We start from the raw sequence: 11,755 nt of genomic DNA on the forward strand, positions 1-11,755 counted from the left end.
CACAGGCTCATCTCTGCAGCGATGGCAGCTCTGCACGGGGGTGTCTGGTGCAGCCACTTTTTACATGTTGGGTTTTTCAAGGGGGGTGGGGGGGCGGGTTATTCCTAGGGGTTCGAACCTTGTGGGGTGGGCCCAAGGGCCTGGCCCTAACTCCGTTTCTTCCTTCCCTGACCGCCTCTCTTTGCCGGGGCTCAGCTGGGACTGGAGCAGCATCAGCCCCTTGGGCGCTGGTGCTGGCACAGACCCCAGGTCCCACCGCGTCCAGGGTGGGGAAGGTGGTGGCTGCCCACACGCCTGCACCCTGACCCCATGCTGCCAGGCAGCTGGGAGCTGCCTCTGCCACCGCGGCGCTGGGTGCCGGCCGGCCCAGAGTGCCTTGCCTGGTGCGGCCAGGGTGAAAAGCGCGGCACCGTGGCCGGGGGATGCGCTGTCCCTGTGGGCCCGTCACACGCAGGGCAGGCAGCAGCTGCCAACACTTTGCCACTGACTTTTTCCTTCTCTGTTATTTTTTGGGGGGTAAAACTTGTGACCTTGGATGTTGGGTAATAAAAACCTTCTGCAGAGCTGCGCCTGGGCCTCCTTCGCCTCTGCTGGGCGGACAGACAGACAAACGGGGCAGGGGGACAGCCCCGCCGCACGCACCACGAGCCACGCGGGGGTCCTGGCCCCAGCCTCAAGCCGGCAGGTTTATTGTGGGGTGCAGGGGCTGCCGGCTCCAGGCAAGTCCTGCTCCTGTTTGTCCGGTGCCCTCACAAGTCCGTGGTGTCCAGGCTGGGGTTGCTGATTCCCACGACCGCCGGACTGGGTGCCCCGGGCGGCTGTGCCATCCCTGTAGAGGGGTGCGCGTGGTGGCCCCATAGTGCGGCGGCCAGGGGCTCCTTGCCACTGTCCGTGTGTGCCGATGCCCCCACCCTGCCCTGCTGGGGGAGAGAGCCAGGGGGATCTTAGGGAGTGGGCACTGCCCTGCAGCCCAGCCCTGGGGCACGGGCAGTGCCCCCCAGCCTGCTGCACCCCCAGGCGGTCACTCACCCTGGGCATGGCGCCGCCCTCCTCCGCCACGTCCACTGCGTTTTCATCCAGCGAGTTCACACTGCAAGGGGCGCTGCCGGTGACGCGGGGCAGGGGACAAACGCCTGGGGCCGGAAGGTCCCGTGGCCCCTGGGGGTGGGCAGGCCACGGGAGTGGGGGGCTCTCACAGGCGACACTCACCTGGTGCTGTCCAGCGAGGAGTCCCGATCATCCTCGTCCAGGCTGAGCGCAAGGTTGAGCACCGGGTTGGCCCTGCGCAGGAGGGAGCGTGAGGGCAGAGCGCAGCGCCCCCCACCAGGGCACGTTCTCACCCCCACCGGGTGCCCGCACTCACCGCTCCGCATTGTACTTGTTGGTCCCGGGGATGGCCGGGCCCTGCTGCACTGTGTCGGGGGCCAGCGTCGTCGCCGTCTGCAAGGCCTTCAGCGCGGTCAGCTTCCGCCGGTGGCTGCATGGCCGGAGAGGCAGGCGTGACGGGGGTGGGGGTGGCGCGGGGCAGGGGCGGGGGCAGGGGCAGGGGTGAGGTGGCGCCCCTGTACCTCCGGCTGGAGCTGACGAGCACCACGGCCATGATGAGGATGAGCAGGGCCAGGGCTCCGGCCAGCCCCGCGATGACGCCGATCAGCTCCTTCTGCTTGTCCGTCTGCACTGTCTCCCCGGGGTCCTTGGACACGGCGCGGTCATGCGGTGCCCACGGACACCCAGTGCCTCCTGCCAGTGTCCAGCAGGGCAAGGCCGGCCCTGCACCCCCACGCCCACCCCCTCGGCCACACTCACGATGACGGCGAGGCCGAGCTGCACCAGCTCTGTCAGGGCCTGCGGGTCACTCTGGACGATGCTGTCGGAGACACGCGACCGTGAGCCCGTGGCAAGGGCCCCGCGCGCCGCAGCCCCCTCCCTGGTGCCCCCCACTCACGTGCTGAACTGGTGAAAGTCCAGGGCTGTCCCATTGCTGTAGATGAAGTACGCCTCCATCACAGACTGCGCTGCAGCCCTGCAGGCACGAGAGGGCTTGGGTGAGCAAGGGGTAGAGACACTGCTCAGCCGCGGCCCCTGCCCCAGGCCCTGGCAAGCTCAGGGCTGCTGTAGCCAAGTCCGTGGGGTGGGCACTGCCCAGCTGGCAGCTCCAGCGAGCTCTCTGCGTCCTCGTAGGCTGGGCTCACCTGGCAGATCTGGACGCTGGGGCAGCCTCCAGAGCCCGGATGGCTGCCACGTAGACCGTCGTCTTCGTCGCGGCCGTAAGGGCGCTGCAGGGAGGAAGGGAGCCTGGCAGGTCAGCTGTGCCGAAGCCCCGTGGTCTGGCACAGGGTGGCGTGGGCCCACACCCATGCCCAGCTAGCAGGAGCCATGCCCTCCCCCCAGTGCTGCCGGGGCCCCTTACATCTTGATCTGTTCGGAGTTGGTTTGCACTTCATCCACAGTTCTCCTGAACTGCAGCCGGATCCGGTAGCTCTGGTCCACGGTGAAAATCTGGGGGAGAGGGGGGCAGTGGCTGAGCCAGGCACCCCTGCAGCAGGCTGGGGCCAGGCCAGCTGGGGGCCGTGGGGGGACTCACATCCAGCACGGCCTGCGTGCTCAGCACCGGCATCGCGCCATCGATGGCCTCCACCGTCACCCGGTACTGGCCCTTCAGCGACCCGTCGAGGTTGCTGGCAACCCTGGGGGGGTGGCAGGGGTCAGCAGCTCTGCCTGCCCCCCATGCCAGTGCCAAGCCCTGGGGCCCTAGCTCCACACATGCCCCGATTCCCTGCCGGGGTGCCCAGGTCTGGACCCCGCAGAGACCCACCCAGCCCCCGCCCACGAGTCTGGTGCCCGGCAGGGCCAGGCCCCCGGGGCTCACTGGATGCTGCCGACGTAGGTGCCATCCTTGGCCGTGGTCGCCACCTTGAAGAGGTTCTCTAAGGGGCGTTCGAGGCCCCCTTCCTGGATGAAGACGACGCGGAGGATGGTGAAGGTGATGACACCCCTCGGCCCCGTGTCCATGTCCCTGGCCTATGGTGGGGAGCAGAGATGTCACTGCGTGCCCCCGCTCTGGGAGCGGCAGCCCCTATGCATGCCACACAGCCCAGGGGCCTTACCTTGACCACGGCCACCTGCAGATCCACAGGGGAGAGGTCGGGGATGACGACTACGAGGGAGGAGACAGACAGACGGATGCTGGGTCACACTGGCAGCTGCAGCCCCTGGGGCTTCCTGCATCCATTAACCCAGGTCTGGGGCCCGAAGTGAGGATGGCAGACTGGGCTCTGTGCCCACGGCAGTGCTGCCCAGGGAGTGGGGCACCGAATACACCCCTCTCCCCTTGGGGAGCCCTGAACCCAGCGCTGCCAGGTCCCCCCACCCCAAGCACAGAGTCCGGGTAAGCCAGGAGCAGGGCTGGGCTCCCAGCAGCAGCAGCTGTGGCAGTGGTCACTGCCCATGCACGCGCACATGCACGCACGAATGCATGCACACACGCCTGTGGCCTCACCAAAAGTGTCCTTAATGGGCAGGAACTCAGGGCTGTTGTCGTTTGCATCCTCAATGATGATTCTCAGGGTCTCTGCCGCGGGTCCCAAAGCAGAAGCTCTGATCAGAGCACGGCCTCGCCCGCCTGGCACCAGCTGCCTCCACTGCCCAGCATCCCCCCGGTACCCAGGACAGGGATCCTGCCCGCCCTTCCCTCGGTCTGCACGCCCCTCTCCCCCTGCCCTGCAGTGCTCCCTGCTGAGCAGCCTGGACCCCCCCAGCTGGTGCTCCTGCCCCCTGACCCCCCAGGTAGCATCTCCTGCTGGGAGCCATGCCCTACCGTTCTGGCTGTAGGCACTGCCGAACTCGGTGGAGTTGTCGTGGACACGCAGGGTGAGCCGTGCCAGGTCACAGGCCTCGTAGTCGATCTTGGAGCAGTTGGCAAAGACGGAGCCGTTGGGTGCAAGGTGGAACCAGCCGTGGCACACAGAGCCCACGGGTGCTCCCCCCTTGTAGCAGCTCAGGCCCAGCTCCTGGAAGCTCAGCGTGTGGTTGGTGTCTGGGTCCGAGGCCTGCACTGTGGTCAGCAGCTCCGGCTGGGGCCTGGTGCTGTTCTCGGCCACACGGGCGTCGGGCAGCGGGGAGGGCTGGATGGTCGGGGGCTTGTTGTTGACGTCTATAATGAACACCTGCACCACGGTGCTGACCACGGCGAGCGCGTCATCCGTGGCTGCGTTCTGAGCCTGCACCGTGAGGTTGAAAACCGGTGGCGACAGCTGCTCGTAGTCCAGTGGCACGTCCGGGTCCAGCGAGAGCAAGCCCTGGTAGTGCCCAGGGCCCAGGCGGTGGGAGCGCAGAAGGAAGTTGCTGGACCCACTCCCGCTCTCGAAGAGGAAGGAGATGCGGTGGTTCACATCCGTCTGGTCGGCGTCCACGGCCTCCACGCTACCCACATAATTCCCTGCAGCCAGGGGGCAAGAGAGGGATCAGTGGGTCACGGCCACTGCGCAGCCCCCTCCAGGCAGGGAGCCAGCCCCCCACGTGGTGCCCTACCTGCCGGGTGTTCTTGCACCTCAAACCTGTAGGGCAGCCCGATGAAGACGGGCGCGTTGTCGTTCACGTCCTGCAGGGAGAAAGCGGGAGGGTGCGACTCAGGGCTGCTGGGCGAGGGCAATGGGTGCCCGTGGGCCGGGGAGACTTTACCCCATGCCTGCCCGCCCGTACCCAGCCTCGGCTCACCTCCACAGTGACGGTGACGTTGACAAGGGTGCTGCGTGGGGGCTGGCCGCTGTCCTGGACACGCACCGTCACGCCCATCTGCCCGCGCCACGTCTCGTTCAGGGCCTCGCGGTCCAGGGGCCCAAGGCTATGCAGCAGTCCCGTGTCTGGGTCAATGGTGAAGTTGGCGCTGAAAGGCCCTGGCTCCAGCGTGAAGCGCAGGCGGCTGTTGTTGGTGCCTGGTTCGTCGTTGTCGTAGGCCTGGGGGCAAGCAGTTGCAGGGGTCAGGGTGCAGGACCGGGGCCCCCCAGTGCCAGTGAGGGGGGCCAGGACCCTTTCTCCCAGGAGTTGCTTTGCTGAGAGGGTCCTGCCAGCCTGAGCTCCCGTGAGCCCCTGCCTGGGGGTGGTGGGATGTGTCATGAGCGGACCCATGCGGGACATGGGCACCAGAGGATGGCCCAGCCTGGCCGTGCTCGAGGGTTGGGGCTACTCTAGGAGCCAGTAAGCAGGTACCGCAAGGCAGAAAACACAGCAGCCCTGGGGAAGACCCTGCTTCCCAACCCCCCTGCCCAAGGATGCTTGCTGCTGTCTTGAGCTGGGGGCTTGGAGCCTGCCCTGTGCCACCCAGGCTGTGGCCTGGAGCTTGGGGCAGGGGCGAGTGCTGGAGAAGAGCCTGGAGGGGCAGGTGCCCTGGTTGCGATGGGCAAGAGCAAGGGCCTGGAGTGGCCTGTGGGAAAAGGCGGCGGTCTGGGACTCGGAGGCTGGTAGGGCTGGTGCTCTGGAAGGAGGGGCCGAGGCCTGAACACAGTGACCGGAGTTAGGGGTCCCAGGGGTGCTTCGGAGATGCTCCATGCTGTAAGGGGCTCAGGCCCCAGTAGAGCCCACCGAGGGCCTGGGACCCAGTGGCAGCCCTGGGCAGCTTAACAACGGGCAAGGCTGGGAACTGGTAGCCAAACTCCAGGGATCTGGAGGCAGCCTCACAAATTCACTCGCTTCTGGCATGTAGATGTGGCAGGCAAGAGGAGGGGCCCAAAGGAGGGACCTGGAGCAGGAGAACGGGCACTGGGAGCCCCTAGGGCCACCCCTGCAGGCGGAGCCCGCCGTGGCGCGTTTCACCTGGATCTGCACGGAAACGTCCTCCTGGTCCTCGACTACGAAGATCTTGTAGGTGCCGGTGACGACAGGGTCGTTGTCGTTGTCGTCCTCCAGGGCGATCTCCAGCAGGGTGGAGCCTGTCAGGTGGGCACCGTCCGTGGCCTGCAGCGTGGCGTAGTACACAGCCCGCATCTCGCGGTCCAGCAGGCTCCCGTTCCGCACCAGCACCTCCCCGCTCATGGCGTTCACCGCAAAGATGTCCCGGCTGCGGCAGCGACAGACTCACGTCAAATCCTTCTCTGTGGCTGTCCCCGACCCCGCAATGGCCTGGCCCCTGGGGCAGGCAGGGAGGCTGGGGGAGGGATACGTACATGCTCTCAGGCAGCAGCTGGTAGGAGATGTTGCCGAAGGCATTGGTGTCTGGATCACTGGCCTGCAGTGGCCCCGAGAGACATTGGGTTTATCCACTAGCCCGGAACAGCCTGGGCCGGGTTTATCCACTAGCCCGGGACAGCAAAGGGACCCCCGAGCGCCGGCCCCACCTAGGGCTCAGGGGAGACGTGCCATGGGGAAGCTCCCAGCAGAGCCCGTCTGGGCCGAGGCAGCCGGGGCGACCCCGGGGCCAGGCCAGCCCCTCACCGTGATGCCGCGGGAGATGACGGTGCCAGCCGGGCTGTTCTCCACCACATACAGCTTGTACACACTCTGGTTGAACGTGGGGCTGTGGTCGTTGGTGTCCTCCAGCTGGATGGTCACTGTGGCCATGGAGCAGCAGTTTGTCGGGTTCCTCGTGTCGTTGGCAATGATCTGCAGGGTGGGACAGGGATTGCATGCCCCCCCTCCATCCCAACCAGGGGCAAAGACCGTGGGGGCTCCCGGGCTGCTCCCACCCTGCCAGCCCCAGGCCAGCTCCTGCCCAGCACGGATTTCTTCCCAGTCAGGGACAGGGATTGCTCCTAAGAGCCCTGCAGCTCTGGCCGCCTGGCCCTGGCATTGCGGGGGCCTGGCTGGCATGTCCAGTAAGGATCACTCCAGGGTGCTGGGAGAAGTCCCATCCCCGTCCCTGGGTGATGCCCCCGCAGTGTCGTCACTACGGCACCCAGCAGGGGCTGCGAGGGGCCAGGGCACATCCTGCTGCCCAGGCTGGGCCAGGCAGGCAGGCAGCAGCAGCAGCAGCAGCAGCAGCAGCAGCAGGGGTGCTGGCCCCGGCACCGGGCTCTCACCTCCACGGTCATCACATGAAGCCGTTCGTAATCCACCAAGACCGGGTTCTGCACCAGGAGCTGCACCTCGCCCTCGCCCGTGACCCGCGAGGGCAGCACCAAGAAGGCGGCTGCATCCGGGCCCTGCAGGGACAGCTCGAAGGTGCCGTTGGAGCCCTGACGGGAGAGGGGCAGGGTCAGTGCCCACACGCCTGAGCGGGACGCAGCTGCGCCCAGCACAGTGCCGGCTGCCCCTCACTCCTGACCTGCAGCTCCCCACTCCCTGCTCCAGGGAATCCCAGAGAGGCAGGGCTAGCAGGGAGCTGCTGGAGGCAGGACCAGCCCTGTCCAAACCAGCGCAGACAAACCATCCTCTAAACGCCACGTAAAACACCATCAGCCCTGACCCCCGCCCCTGCCCCCAGGAAAGCAGGGGGGCTGCAGCTGCCACTGTCCTGCTGCTGCAAAGCGGGTCCTGGACGCTGCAGAGAGCCCAGGCCCAGGCAAAACCCCCCAGTGCAGACCAGTCTGAGCAGGGGAGAAAATCCCTCCTATCCCAGTCCAGCGTGGGGCTGAGCCTGAGCGCAGGGGCAAGACCCTCCAGCAAGGACCCTGCAGGGTTGCGCCCTCGAGCATTGGCACAGCCCGGTCCCATCCCCAGTCTGGGCTGCAGCCAGCACCAGCGCCTCTGTGGGAGGATTAAAACCCCCCGACGTGAAGCAGACGGGCAGAGGCGGCAGCAGAGCCCAGATGCCTGGGGCGCGCCACAGCAGAGCCCAGGCTTCGCGGTGCCCAGATCGTCCCCCCAGGGCCCATCCAGCCTCTCCTCGACACCGCCAGTGATGGAGGCCCCCCTTCCTTGGCATCTCTCCCACGGCCTCCCTGCTCCAACAGAAGAAGGACCAAGCCAGCGTTACCTTGTCGGGATCTCGGGCCACGATGCTGAGGTTGGCGACGGGCAGGCGGGCGGAGGCGTGCTCGGCAATGTGCCCCTTGAAGTGGTGCTGGGGGGGCCCGGTGAAGTCACAGCGGGGCAGGACGCAGCGGTAGAACTGGGGCCGGTTGTCGTTGACGTCAGTCACACGCACGGTCACCGTGGCCTGGGCTTGCGCCGACTGGTTGTGGATGTCCAGGTTCCTCTCATGTGCCTGGGCATGGGTGGCACAGGCTGGTCAGGGGCTGGGGGGCTGGTGGGAGCCTGGAGGGGCTGCCACGGGCTCCCTCTACTTACCAGCACTTCCAGCAGCAACTCATCGCTGGGCAGGCTCTCGCGGTCCAGGGCACCCGTCACCGTGATGGTGCCCGTGGTGTCGTTGATGGCAAAGGGCAGGCTGGTATCTAGGGTGAGGGGCCGAGAGATGAGGGGCAGGAGGCTGGGGCCAGCAAGGGAGGGGAGAAGCCTGGCCTCTAGGGTCCTGGCTTGGGCTCCTCATCCCTGGTGAGAAAGCAGGCGGCAGCGCAGCACTGGCTGCAAGCTCACGCCCCCAGGCAGCTCCCTCTCCCCTACGAGCACCCCGGGGCAATGCCCAGACCCAAGCAGCTCTACGCCCCCCCTGGCCGGGTGTAGGGGCAGCGTGGCCCCCCGCTCACTGGTGAGGCTGTAGAGGATGACGTCGTTGACGCCCGTGTCCCGGTCCATGGCGGAAACTGTCAGCACCGAGGTGCCCTGGAACAAGGCGCACGGTGAGGCCAGGTCCCCACCCTATATACCCCCATCCACTGGCACCCCTCGGTCCCGCAGGCTGCCCGGGCGGTGGTCCCAGCTCTCAGGGCCTGGGTCTGTACAGGGCATGGGGCCAGGCCCCCTCTCCCTCCACGCAGGGCCCAGGCAGCGGGCGAAGCACAGCGCAGGCGCCACGTACCAGCGGGCAGTTCTCGGGCACCGATCCCACATAGGGCTCGTTCAGGAACTGGGGGTCCAGGTCAGGCTGGTCGAGGACGTTGACGGACACCGAGGTGCTGGTAGTCTGGTACACCGGCTTCCCATACAGCTGGCCCCCGCCGTCCTGCCAGAGACGCCTGCCCGTCAGAGCCGCGCGGGCCGGCTCCCAGCCCCGCCCTGAGCCCCATGCCCACCGGCCCCGGCCGCACCGTGGCGTTGATCCGGATGAGGTAGTAGGTGCTCTGCTGCGTGTAGTTCAGCGACCCGTTGAGCAGGACGGTCCCGTTCCCCAGCACGCGGAAGAGGTCGTGGTTCTTGGCATCGTTCGGGGTCACCTGGGGATACAGCGCATATGCCCGTCTGCACAGAGAGCCCTGGGGCTGCAGCCGGGGAGCGGGGCAGAGCTGACCCCACGTCCCAGGACAGGGCAAGCCTGGGACCCCCCTGAGCCCTGCCCCTGTCCACTTCAGCCCCCTTCCCTGCCGTGCCAGCACCCCCAGCATCCATCCATCCATCCTACCAGGGGCAGGGGGACCTGGCATGTGCGGCGGGCAGGGGGAAAGCTGCCCCATCGTGCCTGGCTTGGGCACAGCGTAGGGACAACGAGGGGTCTTGCCGTGTGAGCCTGGCCCAGCCCCAGGGGGTGGGAGCAGCTGCCTATGCCCTGCTGCTGCCCGTGCAGGTGGATGCCCTCACGGCAGTTCCCTTCAGCGGGGAACGCCCACTCTTGCGGGCACTCACCTCCACGATCTGGTAGGACACGTGGGAGGCAGGGCCGCTGTCCTTGTCCGTGGCGAGGACGTTGATGATGGTGGTGCCGTTGGGCACGTTCTGGAAGAGAAGCTGGTGTTGGGGGGGGCGGGCAGCTCTGGGGGCCTCTGGGATGCTGGCAGGGCTTTGGGCAAGCTCGGAGACCCCTGCAGCCGGCCCAGGCACGTGAGACGGCTGCTGCCCGAGCTGCTGGGCTCTTTCAGCCAGGCCTCAGGGCCTTGCCTCTGGCCCGGGGGCAGCGCCAGGCCCTGCACATCCTGGGATCTCACTCGGGGCCCAGACACCTCGGTCTGGCCCCGGAAAGCAGCGAGGGTGCAGGGCCTCGGGGGGGAGCAGGGCGCGGCGTGGGCACCTCGGGGACGTTAGCCGTGTAGGGCTCGTTCTGGAACAGGGGCCGGTTGTCGTTCCTGTCCTCCACGATCACTGTGAGCCTCTTGGTGACCTGTGGGAGCAGAGTGCCAGCTCAGGGCCAGGGGCCAGGGGCCAGGCCTGGCACCCGGATCTGCGCGGGGGACCGGGGCCAAGGCTCCAGGCACAGCACGGACCCCCTGCCTGGCTACCGGGAGTGGCAGGCGCTGCCCCTGCCTGGCAGCTCCCAGGGGGCGGGAGGGAAGCTGCCCACCCCCCGTCCCCTGCTCTGTGCCGGGGCCACGATGACCCCGTGTGCCCCAGACCCCCCTTGGGACCCGCACTCACCATTTGGTTTTTCCCATCGGACACCAAGACGTTGAGGCTGAGCCGCGGCTTGGTCTGGAGGGAAATGCAAAATGGGGGCAGCTGGGGGTCACCAGCTCTGACCCCCCCAGCACCATGCAGCTGGCCCCGCTGTCTGCATGGGGATGCGGCAGTGCTGGGCAGCAGGTGAGCGGCCATGGCTGCCCCTCAAGGCAGAGGGTTGGCCTCAGCCTGCCCCCGAGCCGGCCCCTGGCCCTGGCCCTGGCCCTGGCGCCTACCTCGCGGTCCAGCGAGGCGACCAGCGTCACGCTGCCCGTGCTCGAGTTCACGCTGAAGTAGAAGGCATCTGCACCTTCCAGGCCAAAGTGCAGCGGGTCCCCGTCAGTGTCGTAGGCCGTCAGCACGAAGGCCACGGCTCCTGTGGGCGCAGGGGCAGGGGCAGGGTCAGCGCCAGAGCCAGGGGCAGGGGCAGGCCCGGGATGCAGCCATGAACGGGGAGCAGACGGGGTGCTGTCCCCACACACTCACCTCGGGGCAGGTCCTCGGGCACGTCTACCAACGTCATGTTGAAGATGGGGGCCGTGTTGCTTGACACTGCAATGGAGGCGTTTGCAGAGCGTTGGCTGCCAGGGGCCCCGCCCCGCCCTCCCACCCCAGGCAGCGCCTGGCTCCGAGCTGTGCCCACGCATGGGGCAGGGCTTCCATGGGGGCCCGGGCCTCGGCCATCAGCCTGGCACTGCCTGGGGCACGTCCAGGGGGTGTCCCCCCAGCTCCTGGAGCGCCCCTCCCTGCTAGCTGCACGAGCCCCTTACCTGCTGCCACGAGCCAGGGGAGCAGCAGCAGCAGCAGCAGGCGCCAGGCCATCCTGCCAAAGGCCCTGCTGACGCATGGGGAGGCCGGAAGCTGTTAGCACGGATGCCGGCTCTGTCACACCCCGAGCAGTCCCCTGGGCGGGACGCGCTCCATGGAGGACGCCACCTCCCCCCGCCAGGCCGGCCCTGGTGCCCCGCCATGGCCGCAGGGCGTAGACGGCGCCTTATCAGGGGGCAGAGGGCGTCTGGGAACATGGAGCTGCCAGCCCCATCGATGCCGGCAGCCAGGCTGTCCCAGTGCCCCCTGCCCCAGGCACAAGGGAGACCAAGCGGGTGCCACGGGAAGGGGCAGGCTGGGCCCAGTCCAGCCCTTGCCGCAGCCTGGGCGGGGGCAGGCACCAGGCAGATCCCCGAGCTTGCCACGGGAGCCGTCTTGCCAGGGCGCCAGAGCCTGCTGCGTGGCAGGGGGCTGCCCAGCTCACACCTGGTGGGGTCATGCCGGCCCCCAGGCTACAACCCCCGAAGAAGGGCACCACGGAGGCCGGGCGGCAGGGAGGAGCAAGCCCCTTCCCCGCCCGCCCGTGCCCCGAGCCGCCTGCCCCCTTACCTGCCGCAGGCTCGCC

The 11,755-nt window shown here is 67.9% G+C and overlaps 1 protein-coding gene across 1 annotated transcript; it reads right to left on the bottom strand.

The window, feature by feature from the left end:
- Nucleotides 1–654: 654 nt before the first annotated feature.
- CDHR2 (cadherin related family member 2) lies at nucleotides 655–10,912 on the bottom strand. Its single transcript, XM_019506056.1, has 30 exons — nucleotides 10,849–10,912; nucleotides 10,599–10,738; nucleotides 10,342–10,395; nucleotides 9,998–10,087; nucleotides 9,616–9,705; nucleotides 9,084–9,209; nucleotides 8,855–8,998; nucleotides 8,583–8,658; nucleotides 8,224–8,330; nucleotides 7,910–8,140; nucleotides 7,014–7,169; nucleotides 6,430–6,597; nucleotides 6,162–6,223; nucleotides 5,812–6,055; nucleotides 4,717–4,956; nucleotides 4,531–4,600; nucleotides 3,818–4,438; nucleotides 3,500–3,571; nucleotides 3,108–3,157; nucleotides 2,870–3,021; nucleotides 2,585–2,687; nucleotides 2,411–2,499; nucleotides 2,193–2,276; nucleotides 1,946–2,023; nucleotides 1,807–1,867; nucleotides 1,569–1,693; nucleotides 1,364–1,477; nucleotides 1,210–1,281; nucleotides 1,030–1,090; nucleotides 655–917 (listed from the first exon to the last, which is right to left on the bottom strand). The coding sequence occupies exons 1-30, from the start codon at nucleotides 10,883–10,885 to the stop codon at nucleotides 750–752; spliced, it is 3,885 nt and encodes a 1,294-aa protein (XP_019361601.1). The 5' UTR covers nucleotides 10,886–10,912; the 3' UTR covers nucleotides 655–749.
- Between the last annotated feature and the right edge of the window lie 843 nt (nucleotides 10,913–11,755).

This window comes from Gavialis gangeticus, unplaced genomic scaffold (genome assembly GCF_001723915.1).
Source record: "Gavialis gangeticus isolate Ggan-Ray unplaced genomic scaffold, GavGan_comp1, whole genome shotgun sequence".
Lineage (NCBI taxonomy): Eukaryota > Metazoa > Chordata > Crocodylia > Gavialidae > Gavialis > Gavialis gangeticus.